Source organism: Channa argus, chromosome 12 (genome assembly GCF_033026475.1).
Source record: "Channa argus isolate prfri chromosome 12, Channa argus male v1.0, whole genome shotgun sequence".
NCBI classification, from domain to species: Eukaryota; Metazoa; Chordata; class Actinopteri; order Anabantiformes; family Channidae; genus Channa; species Channa argus.
Window position 1 is genome coordinate 19,140,686 of NC_090208.1, and position 12,547 is coordinate 19,153,232.

The 12,547-nt window shown below is 38.0% G+C and overlaps 1 protein-coding gene across 1 annotated transcript in view; it reads right to left on the reverse strand.

The window, feature by feature from the left end:
* Positions 1-12,547, reverse strand: part of col4a5 (collagen, type IV, alpha 5 (Alport syndrome)) — a 44,763-nt gene that overhangs the window by 11,854 nt on the left and 20,362 nt on the right. The window contains exons 7-29 of the mRNA XM_067525332.1: positions 12,106-12,159; positions 11,962-11,988; positions 11,031-11,111; positions 10,631-10,693; positions 10,494-10,529; positions 10,272-10,313; positions 9,970-10,062; positions 8,271-8,324; positions 8,073-8,129; positions 7,351-7,395; positions 7,201-7,254; positions 7,041-7,082; positions 6,778-6,868; positions 5,160-5,447; positions 4,816-4,905; positions 4,432-4,502; positions 4,005-4,196; positions 3,746-3,914; positions 2,954-3,046; positions 2,742-2,846; positions 2,446-2,543; positions 2,162-2,312; positions 1,944-2,057 (exon numbers count right to left, since the gene is read on the reverse strand). Coding sequence (XP_067381433.1) covers positions 1,944-2,057; positions 2,162-2,312; positions 2,446-2,543; positions 2,742-2,846; positions 2,954-3,046; positions 3,746-3,914; positions 4,005-4,196; positions 4,432-4,502; positions 4,816-4,905; positions 5,160-5,447; positions 6,778-6,868; positions 7,041-7,082; positions 7,201-7,254; positions 7,351-7,395; positions 8,073-8,129; positions 8,271-8,324; positions 9,970-10,062; positions 10,272-10,313; positions 10,494-10,529; positions 10,631-10,693; positions 11,031-11,111; positions 11,962-11,988; positions 12,106-12,159 — 2,110 coding nt within the window. The remainder of the gene's footprint in view (positions 1-1,943; positions 2,058-2,161; positions 2,313-2,445; positions 2,544-2,741; positions 2,847-2,953; positions 3,047-3,745; positions 3,915-4,004; positions 4,197-4,431; positions 4,503-4,815; positions 4,906-5,159; positions 5,448-6,777; positions 6,869-7,040; positions 7,083-7,200; positions 7,255-7,350; positions 7,396-8,072; positions 8,130-8,270; positions 8,325-9,969; positions 10,063-10,271; positions 10,314-10,493; positions 10,530-10,630; positions 10,694-11,030; positions 11,112-11,961; positions 11,989-12,105; positions 12,160-12,547) is intronic.

Here is a 12,547-nt window from a genome sequence, read left to right on the forward strand (position 1 = left end):
GAAATAAAAGCAATTTAAAAAAGCTGCATATTAAGCTAATGTATTTTTCTTTATTTTAACATGCTGACAACATGCGTGACTTCATTTGTTGCAAGTGGGCACATCTGAACGCAAGCGAGCTCATGAGAGTTTGTGCCCACCACATCATTTGCAATCTTACCACAATTCCTTGTACTAACAACTTGGCATCACAGGGATCGCAAAGTGTGGGAAACTCAATATCACCAATAACAATACAGGAACGAATAAAACAATTTGACTTTGTCCATGATTCCAGTGAAAGGAGACAATGCCATGATATGTTAATGTCGTTGTTTGTGTTAGTTTTAGTAGTTTAGTAGTTAGTTTTCTCATTTGCTACTTTTATTTAAAAGATGTAACTCAGCACATAAAGGCTGGGATTGTCCATATTTAGCCTTTAGGAGGCATTTCTGTAAGCAAATGAACATGTGACATCAGATGGACATAACTTAGGTTAGATTTATCATTGTTCACTCTGTGAAGCTTGATAAAATCACCAATTTTGATGTTCATACAGACAATTTCTACACACAAAATTACAACATGTTCTACACAGATAAACAAGGCCTGTTTATCTAATGGGAAATGAAGCTAATCACTTCATTTGTGATTAGCTTAAAACAAAATTATGTGTAAATTCTATATTCTCTTTTGTACTCTTTGTACATTTTCTAAATTAATTATGTGGTCAACAATCACCCAGACCTACACTGAATCCATAAATACTAAGCAAAAATCTATGCATACATAATGAATGAAGACTTTATCTCTACCCCAATCTTATCATACTTTTTCAAGTGCGTTTACGCTTTATTACCATTCAACCAACACCAGCATTATTTTACAATACCTTTCTCGCCTTGGCATCAGAGCGTCGCAGGTAAGGTAGGGGCATGTTTCAAAGTGCAGAGGATGAAGCGATGTATTAAGCCGAAGGTGAGATGAGAAGAAGAAAGTATAATGCATTAAATGCATTAAAACATCTGTTTGAAGCCGGTTTCTGATCACTCTGAATATGCACTGAAGCCTACGGTTTCAGTGTGACAGTTGGATAATTACACTTCAAGTGTCCAGCAACAAGTGCACAATCAGAGTATTCATTTTTCTGAATATGAGTTAGTTTGAAATGTACGTGTACATTTGAAGGAAGAGCAGGGGTAAGTTTAAGTGGCGAGTTTGATGCCAATAATGCTGAACTAGACATCGTTGTGGTTATTCAGTGATTGGTTAGTCAGTGATAATGTTAAAATAGTGATGACTTATGTGCATTGTTCTGTAACAGCAAAGCAGGGCAAACAGTGCAAGACACATGACATATCTGACAGTGTCTCAGAAACAATGGGCCAAGAGGTGATACTTAAAAGTAATGAAAAAAAACAGGTGTATGGAAAGGATCAAAGTAAATTTGTCATCCAGTAGTGTGGTAGTATGTGATACACAAATATTTAAACTCATTCAATCTGTAAACACACCTCGATCACCAGCATACCCAAAATTGTGACATGTTAATAAACGAATAAATAACTTGTAATGCTCCCTCTGGTGTTCAGTTGCTCAAGGCTGTGCATGTGAAAAGCGTGCGGTATTACAGTAGAGTTTAAACCCTGTACCGAAAGGACATTCAGACACCTTCAGAAGCCCAAAATGCTGACAAGTGAATGGCCATGCACAAATCCTGGGTGACTTTCATATAAGTGAATAAATATTAGAATTGTAAACAGAGACAAAAAAAAAAATTCAAAAATACAGTACAGATGAAAAACATTACAAGCAAATCCTGCAGTTGTTCTGTTGCAAACAAACTACTTATAAATATTTTTCAATATATTTTGAAATCAATGCAACTAAAACATTTCAGCCTGTAGCCCATTTACCTTCTTTAAAACTAGAAAAATACCTTGTGGGGAACTAGTTTATTATACCTGGTGGTCCCATTGGGCCTGGAGGTCCAGGAGGGCCTGGGGCTCCTACTGTACCATGAGTGGGGGTTCCAGGTGGACCACGAGATCCAGGGATACCAGGTTTACCGGGCTCACCTGTAAAGTGAGAAGAGCAAGCTCGGTGTATTGTCAGATGGATTGTGAGTGTGCCGTGATAGCTTCATGTCCTTTTAGACAACACATCAGTAATTGAAGAGTACCTTTGGTTCCTGGAACACCATCAAATCCAGATCGTCCCGGTAACCCAGGTGTTCCAGAGAAACCAGTATCCCCCTTTGGCCCAGGGATCCCTTTAGCTCCAGGTGCCCCTGGTAAACCAGGTGGACCAGGAAGTCCAAAGCCAGGCTCACCCTATCACATGCACACATAGGGGGTCAAATGGTAAATTTGTTACCAGTTCTGTCTGATTGTAACGTCATTGTGTTTTGTGTTTAGTATTATCACAGTTTAGTTCAGTCTCTAATATTTTACTGCATCTACTTACCTTGGGTCCAGGAAGTCCAGGTTGGCCTGGGCGTCCATCCACTCCAGGTCTGCCTGGTCCTCCAGGAGCTCCTGGCTGGCCAGAGATGCCTGGGAATCCTGTAGTAGAATAAACCATAGGTTAGAGTGGGATATAAATATTGTGGAAAAGCAAATTTTAAAAAATTGTGCGTAAGGCCATTTGTGAAGAATGAGGATATGAAGGTCAAGAGGTGCAACGGACCGGGGAAGATGAGAGAGCAGATGTAGGATGAGGCACTAGAGAAGAATCGAAAAAATGATTTTTTGTATCTTTACCTTTTACTCCCGGGGGTCCTGGGAGTCCAATGCCTGGGAGTCCAGGGTCACCCTTCGATCCTGGTAAACCAGGGAAACCAGGCTGTCCGGGCTGACCTGGGTTACCTGACAACAAAAAGTAACATAAGGCCAATTAGACATGATGTTTTGTTATAATCTGATAAAACAAAATTTAAAAAAAAGGTTGTTAATGCAAGCAAATAATTGTTTACCTGGTGCACCGGGGAGTCCAGGCTCACCATCCTGTCCTCTAGGTCCTGGTAAGCCTTTCTCTGCCACAGTTAAACCCGGTTCACCTTTAGCACCTGTAGGAGTTTAAAGGACAATAAAACAGTGTTACTTCCCTGAATTGATTGGATGGAGCCAATGAGCAGATCGATAGCAAAACTGCTATTTAGCATACTTTAATACTGGGTCGGTATAAGTACCTTTATTTTATTAAGATTAAGATTATTAATTAATTAATTTATTTTTGTTATAGCCCTATTTTATAGTATTTTTACATTTTTACATATACCTTTATTCAATGTGACTTACAAGTGAAATAAATACACATGGGATTAACTTGGGGATAAGTGAGCACTAACTGTACTATATGTGGGCCAGAGCAGCTAAGAATTAAACCATCAACCCTGCAGTTAGGAAACCACCTGCTCTGCCACCTGGGTATGACATTGTGTCCATCAACCTTAAAGGCATACTGTACTTATCCCAATGATATATGTTGGAATGAAAGCACATTTTTTCACTTTTCCTTATTTAGTAAGTAGAGTCCCTATAAATTCTCTTCTAGCTTCTGACTGCTTTCTGTATATTATGTTCCTATTACTGAAGGTCAACACTTTCCTTATCCTGTTGACATTAAAAGCCTTCTTCACTTTCAAGGGCAAGAAAGTGAAGCAAAGTAGAATAAATCCCAACAAGGATGTTGGTAAAAATTGTTTTGCTCAAAAAAGCTAGCCTTGTTTGAATCATCACCAAAAAAACTGAAATGCTCTTCTTACCGGGTGCACCAGGAACTCCAGGTCTTCCTGAAACCCCCTGAATACCCTTTGGTCCTGGAGGTCCCGGAGGTCCAAAGCCAGGTGCACCTGGTGGACCTCTGTCCCCTGGAATACCTTGGGCACCCAGTTCACCAGGGGGCCCGCGTTCTCCTTTTACTTGCAGAGACCCCTGTCAAACAGAATCTAATTATTTAAGAAATTAACTTTGGATGGACTGTTCCATATTAAAAGGTTGAATGACTGAGTGAAAGCCACCCACAGGAGGTCCTTTGAGCCCAGGAGGTCCAGGCTGTCCATCACGACCGGGTCTCCCATCCAGACCAGGCAGACCAGGCTGACCAGGGAAGCCGGTGTCACCCTTCGCTCCTTTTATACCGCTGACTGATATGGCGTCACCTGGCTCTCCCTTCTCTCCAGGCAATCCTGGAGTACCTAGGGGACCAGGGGGACCCTGGAACAGAAAGGGAATGTATAGTTAGAAACAATGGTGTTTTGTTGGTCCATGTGCAATGAGAATTGAATCCATCCAGGAATAAAAGTTTATTTTGGATTATTAAGCTTGATTATTCTTGTCTTATTGATACTGGATTGTTAGGATACATACAAATATTAATATTTAAAATTTTAAATATCAGATAACAAAACAATAGTTATAATAAAGTAATTATAAAGTAAAAACTACTCACAGGGGGCCCAACAGCACCAGGTCCTCCTGGGAATCCTCTGTCTCCTTTGAAACCTTGTTGGCCAGGAAGCCCTGATGACCGACAAATTAGTGTGACATAAAATAAATACAGAGAATGAAAACAAAATAATTTTATATTAATAAGGCAGATATTTATTTGTAATGTTAATATGGACTCTTGGAAGACTGTCCTTCAGATATAAAAGTAAAAAAAGGTATAATATAAATAAAAAAAACCTCATAAATAATAACCGTTAAATCTAAACTCAATAGTCGACTTTACTGCTGAAGATCAATTGAGGTAATCAAATATTTGCTTATTATCATGCATTCATGTGGAATCTGGACAAGCTACAATCAACAGTGTTCAATGCGTGTGTCTTACCAGGAAAACCAGGTGGTCCTGGAGGTCCTGGAGGCCCAGGAATGGGACTGGTGCCTCCATAGCAATTCACACAGATGTCGCCCTTCTCACCTAAAATGACAAGAGGGATTCTTTATATATTTTTCTGTAAAGAAGAGCGGTGTACATAAAAGGGTGGGCTACCCTTATAACACGATTCTTTTTTTGTGATTTTTGCTTTTAGGTCAGACAGGAAGGAACTTTTAGTATTACTTCTATAGGGTTAATTTAACATTTTCTCATAATGTAGCTTTTACACTATATATTTATGCATAATTTATAGCACACAGATTTGTGAATAAATAGCAGTGTCTGCAACCTCTCACCTTTTTGGCCTGTTTCTCCTGTGAAACCTCTCTCTCCTTGCACACCGGGACGCCCAGGCTCCCCGGGAATGCAGGTTTGTCCTCCAGAGGAAAAGCCTGGAGGTCCGGGAGGCCCTGGTGGACCCTGGAAACCTGGAGACCCTGGACGTCCTGGTGGACCTGGCAAAGAAAGCCCCGGAGCACCAACATCTCCCTTCTGACCTCTCTCTCCCTGCAAACCTGGAGGTCCAGGCACACCACTACCACCGATGGCAGGAAGTCCTGGTGACCCCGGGGGTCCTGATATTCCTGAGGAAGACAGTAAGACAAAGCCCCTTTATGTTAACATTATAACTTTTAACAATTAAAGTTCCTTAATTGAACTTGAATAATTACACTATTTGGGACTGCAAAGAGTTGTTTTCAATGTCAGTTAATTGCTGAACTAAAAAGTTTGCATCCCCTTATTTTGGCATGTCAAAAAGAGTTAAAAAATAGAAGTTGTATTTACATAATATGTAATGCACAAGTGTAAATGTTCATCAGTAAGTAACATTTAAGTAAATGTAAATTGATTGATTTTAACTAAGTTATCAAAGGGATGTAAACTTTTGCACTTGTATCCATAACTTTTTTATACACTCTTTGACCATTTTGATAGCGAAGATAAAAGAACATTTGTTCTAGCTGAAGGTTGCATTTCATTAAATGGAAATTACACAAATTGAAAAGCACATTCAGCTAATGTTCTTTCAGAAGTTATAAAAACTGTGGGTTTCCTCCCACCGTGTAGAAACATGCATATTAGGTTAATTGGTGATTCTAACATTGCCTGTACGTGTGCAAGGGAGTGTGAATGGTTGTCTGTCTATGTCTCTCTGTGAACCTGCAATAGACTGACGATCTGTCCACGATGTAGCCCACCTGTCACCCAAGTGGGATAGGCTCCAGCCCTCCCACAACCCAAATGAGCAGTGACAGATAACAGATGGATAGATGGATGGCTTCTGATAAAAGAGCATTTGCACTAGCTGAAGCAATTGTACTAGCTGATTTTCCATTGAATATTATGTTGAAAAAAATTTCAGTTTTAATCCTTTTGACATTTCAAATAAGAGGATGGATTCACTTAGGTGTACTAATTTGCCAACTAATTTTTAATTAATTGACAAGTCGACACCCTATTAACACCTTATTAATTGTTTATTAATAATCAAATAAAAGAAGATTCTTACAACTGTTAGTTAGGTTAGCATTAATGAAGAAATCTGAGTTAGACAAGAAGAAAAAAGAGACCGTATAAATCTTATTTAGCACTGCAACTATGATTATTTTTAACATTAGTTCATCTGCAAATCTTTTAAAAATGGTCACAACTGCCCAACATTCAACAAAACTAAAAACAGGAAGACATTTAAATGACTACAATGTAAGACAGAAAACAAACTGTAATATTGCTTCCATACCTTTTAGTTTGTAACTGTTTTGATCATAAAAATCATATCAAATCTTTTCACATTACAATGACAAAATAATTTTGTTCAACCAAAATCTGTTGTTCCTTAGCGATCCAGCATTATGTGCACTACATTCTTACTTAAAAGAACCTGGATGCAAATAATGAATTAATTTCATTTACCTTGTGGTCCTCTTTCTCCTTTTACTCCGGGTGTACCAGGAAACCCTGGCTCACCTTTAGGACCGATCCGACTTATCTGTCCGCCATTCACCTGAGTAATGAAACAGAAAGAAAACTAGTATCATGCACAGTGAAGAAATCCGAAGACATTTCAATGAAACAGATTATCAATTGGCAAAAATGGAGCCGTTATTCCAAAAAAAGCTGAGCAAACCCTAAATAAAAATGTACATTGCTATCCAATAAAAAAGAAGAGTACACACAATTCCTGGTGGGCCTGGGAATCCGCGATCTCCTTTTAGGCCCTAAAAAAAAAACCACACACACACAAAAAAAAAAACCCAAAACAGACAATGGGTGTTTTTTTAAAACCACTTGTTATGTATGACAAAAACATTTTTGAACATCTGGCAAAAAACATACTCTCTCTCCATCTCTGCCTGGAGGACCTGGCAAGCCTGGTTCTCCTTTGATTCCCTGATAAGCAAAAAAGCAAAAAAGAACAGAAAGTGTTTAAAATATATTGACATCTTTAACTGTTACATATTGTGTCATTTTTTTGGCAGAACTTACAGGGAAACCTATGGAGCCTGGGTCACCGTCTTTGCCTGGTTTGCCCTGTAAAAAGTGAAAAATAGAAAAGAAAACGGTCCAGTAAAGACTTTTAATGACAGCATTAAACAAAGGAATGAATAATTAACATAAGCTCTTTTATCTTTGTAAAGTTCAATTTGAGTTGTTTTTGAAAATGTAAGAAAAAGTGCCTGTCCATCACTATCCTCACTTCTTTAAATGGCTGTCTGAGGGTTAAGACTTGTTTTTAGAGTTATTGGCAAAGCTTCTGTTCAGCTAAGCAAACACTGTACAAATACATCTAAAAATGTTATAAACAGTCATAAAAGAGCAAGCTTGCAGCCTTCTGGCTGCAGCCTACTGATGTTTTCACAGTAATTGAATGCTGTTTATGTTTATTGGTGCACAGATTCAGACAGACTCTTTTTGAAGGAATTCATGGTGTTGTACTCCTGGCAGTTGTAAAAGAAGTAAAAAGGTGGCCAAAACCTCAGAACCACCTATTTTTATTATGCACTCCAGGATGGCTCCTCTACCCACTCTGACCTCAGCGTGAGTAGAATTATCACCTTTCTGATTGTTTCAGCTTAAAAATTTTGAAATCTTACTGTTGTAAAATTTGAATCCATGGCAGAGCTGCTGTATTGGAATGCATTAGATTGTACAGGTGTTCCTAATAAAGTGGCCAGTGAGTGTACATCTGTATAAAGAACTGTACTTACTCTTTTCCCTAGCTCTCCTGGTTCACCTTTCTCTCCTTTCTGGCCACCAGAGGGACCCTACAATCACACACGCCCACACGTTAAAAACATTAAAACATTTAAAAAATCAATAAATTATAAATGCATTTTGATGCTGAGAAATTCAGCAACCATGGATCTGTAATTTAATAATGTCTTCAAAAGGTGAAAGATACTCACAGGAGGTCCTGGATAACCTGGGTCACCTGGGGGGCCAGGAGGTCCTGGGTCACCCTTGAGGCAAAATACACAAAATAAAAACTCAAAAACGCCCTAAAGTTGCTACGGTCATGTTGTTGTAATGTGTAACATATTTGTGTTTATTGATATTGATAGTGTTGGTAATTATATCTATTAAAATGTGCTACCTGATAAATCCTTATATTGATTTTTGATGCCTATGGCTCTACTACATTTACATGTAAGAATACATGTAAATCGTTGGCATCTGATTTCCCTCTGCTTTTTTGTAATAAAAAAGCAACTCAACCAAAATTAAAACTTTTATAGGATGATATATCAGATTCCATCATCAAAACTGAAAATGCAACTGTTGATGTCATCAGGAAGTTTTAAGCAGGTAGCAGAGGTATATTTAATACACGAAATGCATTGGGAAGTTTAATATCATATACATGCACTACACTAACTAGAGCTTTAGGATGCAAGTAGAAAAATCAGTAAAGTTGCCTTCTATACCCCAACAGGAATTCTGCTGCCACCAAGTGGCTAGTGTGAAACTTGCAGCCTGAATTATTTAAACAGCCTACTGCTGCACTCTAGTGATGTAATTCCTGTAAGGCAACCTGTTCTCCAAAGCTGTAGAATTAATGTTGGAATAGACCTTTTTCACACTTCCGCATTTTTCAACCAGAAGCTGCCGAGGACAGGCTGCTCAACTGTCGTTGGAAGTCATTACATAGGAACAATTGCAGAATCTGAAAGCTTGAGCTTTTGTAGCAAACCTGAAAGTTCAGGTTTGGTGCAAAAATGGTTAAAGTTTTTAAAAAATAAAAGATGGGTGCAGGCCATTAGATGAGCCAAATAAAAAAGTTTTAAGGTGCAAAGAGATAGCACGTACGTTTGTAGTCAGCAATTTCCACACTAAAGATCATTATATATTAAAGCAGGCAGCACTCAGCTCACAAATGGAGTTTTTCCAAGCCGCTGTTTGTGGAACAACTTTATCACACCACAGAAAGAAGAGCATGTCTATGAAAGGGAAAGTAAACATTTAGCTGCAGAGGAAACAGTCTCCTCTTTGTCCGGTGTAAGTGTGGAAGCTGCCACTGATGCTTCTCAGCTGGAACACCATTATGGTTCCCACCCAGCGCAGAAAAGTTTATGTGTAATATGATGTAATATTAATGGCTGTTATGGCGAAACATTTAACCAGTTTATATTTTCAGTCTGTTTTGTTGTCTCTAACTGCAGTTTGTGTCACAGTGTCACTGCATAGCACAGCAAAAAATGGAAATAGGGTTACCCGTTCTGGGTTCTGGTCTCTTAACATTTTAGTCTTCTTAAAATTAGTTGCATAACATATCTGCAATAATATTTCATATACAGTACATCTTCATCAGTAGAAAATGCCTTCTGCAAAGATTCAACCTTTTTTTTTTGTGCCTGCCAAACGATTTTAGTGTTTTATTTTACTGTAAAATTAATTTCAGTTGGGTTTACTTTTGGTCAGTCTATTTCATGTCCGTGTTGCTTCTGACATCGGATGCTAACAAGCTGTGTAATTTAATTAGAACAGTTTTTAACTTTGGGGAAAACACCTAAACTAAATTTGAAAAATCTCCCTCATACAGCTATTGAATTCTATACATGCTTGATAATTAAAGAACTGGTGACATGGTCAGGTTGGCGGTTTTACCTTGTCCCCTCTTTGAATCTCAGTCTCAGGTGGCTTCTTTTGTTCTCCAACTTGTCCTGGAGGACCAGGAGGCCCTGGCAAACCTTGTTCACCCTGTGTTCATACCCAAAAATGCACAAAACGAGATTAGTAATGAAAAAAGTCAAGACAACAAAAAACTTTTAAGTTGTTTGGACCAACCAAAATGTCACAACAATGGTATTGAAACTAAAGGCAATAAATACATGCACACACACAGACACACACACACAGACACACACACTCTGTTCTTTAAAAGTAACAATCGTAAGACTTTACTGTACCTTTTCTCCTTTGGGTCCTTGGAAGTTCAAACCCATGTTTCCCTGTTTAGGAAAGTGAAAGAGGTTGTGTCACTGAGGCCTTGGTGAAGAGTCATTAATGGTCAACAAGATAAAACAATGATGAATGATGAAGATAGGCACCGCAATTTTATTGTTAACTTGTTCCAAATAAAACTCAGTGTAAAATCTTTTTCTCTAATGACTCATCTATGTTTGAATCACCTTAGGTCCTTGTGGACCAGGAGGACCCGGACGACCCTGGAAAGTGAAAGCAAAAACAGTTAAAATTTCATACAATTGAGATGGAAATAAACCTTGATGGTGATGTTATGTTATGTTATGCATCAGCTGTGCTTCACCTCATAGCCCCTTGGTCCTGGGGGGCCAATAGGACCTTGCAAACCAGGGGGTCCAGGACTGCCCTGTCACATGAATAGAAAATAAATAAACATATAAAACATACTGAGTCTCCACTGTCCTAATGTTTATGTGTTAACTGATTTATTTCATTGGTTTTCTGACAGTGAAAGTGCTATAAAAAAAATAGAGGTCCATTGACCATCTTATTTCATGTTGTCGATTTCATGTTCATGAGTTCATGAGAGAAATGACCAAACTTTAATGGCAGTACTAGTTCAAATGGAAAACGTTACACTTCAACAGCTTTGTTTCATATTTTAATATAACATGCAAAACAGGCTTTGGATTTTAAGATGATACAAATTAGTTTGTTTTTTTTTTCACAAATAGAAAACTCACAGGAATTCCTGGCAATCCGGGCATTCCCACTACTCCTTTCTGCCCATTAATGACATTGGAGATCAGGTCACCAGGTTCTCCCTGTGTAAGAAGAAAGAAACCAAAAACTGTTGGACACAACAATTTCTTTACACTGAACAAGAACCTGAATAATGTCTCATAAATCTGTTTTGCTTCACAATCTCATATTGTATAATTCACAGTGAAGAAGACTCTGCTGATTTCTAATTAAGTGAAACATTACCACCTTGTGGATAAACACAAGAAATTCACGTGGACAGATTTGATAGGAAACCCTTTAACTGAAACACCTTGAGGACCAACAGTTCTAACATATCAAAAAACTAGGGCACTGTTCTGTATCACTGATTTTTTAGGATATTTCTGCAATAATGACCAATAACAAGGGTAAAGAATTATTTTACTATGTGAAAACAAGCGCAGACCATTCATGACTCAAATTCAATTTTTATTAATACAATTCTTGATTGATTTTAATTTGTATCATGTTTTTTTTATTTTGATACATTTTATTTTTTGTGCAATCTAATGTAGGTATTACTAATTATACCGCTTGATTGGACCTACAGTAAAGTCAGTGTTGTGTTTGAATTGATGTAACCAAACTCTGGGAGTAATTAGAGCGATAAAGAGAAAGAAACTAAGATAAGAGTCAAAATGATGTAACAAATTATAGTCTGACGCTGTCCACACTGTCCTGATAAGGGCTCTGATCAGGTTATGTGAAAACCTCTATGTAGGTGTTAGAATTAGAGGTTAAAATTAGATTTGTATATGATAATTCCTGAGCTTGCCCACTGGCGAGGGAATTACCCAAAATGTTGTATCCCATTATTCTACTGCATAACAAATGAATATTTATAAAACTTGTAATTTATAAAAAAAAAAAAGGGCACTGCTTTACACTCACCTTTTGTCCTGGCAGACCAGGTGGACCCTATAAAGGACAAACAGAGACAAGTTTGAAGAAAGAGAATCTGAGAGGACTCTGCTTATTGTCACTGATTAAACTATAAAGTCTGAGAATAAACAGATGTTCTCATCTGTGACTCACTGGAAATCCTTGCTGGCCTGGGATTCCTGAATTTCCTGGAAAACCCCTGTCACCCTGGGAAGAAGAAGAAGAAGGAGAAGAAGAAGAATTAAAAATACAGTCTGGACATGAAAGGTTGATACTTGAATTGAAAAACTGTAGTTTCACAAGAAGGAATGCTGCAGGAAAAGCAAATAAGAGAACCACATTTTTTCCCAAAGCCCATAAAGGTTTAAAGAAGGTTTACAGAAGCTTTTCCAGTAGAACAATTCAAATCTGGGATTTTAAATTTCTGGGCGTGAAGATGAACAAATGTAAAAACATTCCAAGATAGCACAAATATACAACCCCTTCCAAAAGTATTGGAACAGTGAGGCCAATTCTTTTGTTTTTGCTGTAGAGTGAAGACAATTAAGTTTGACATTGAAAGATAAATATGACACAAGAGATCAACATTTCCGCT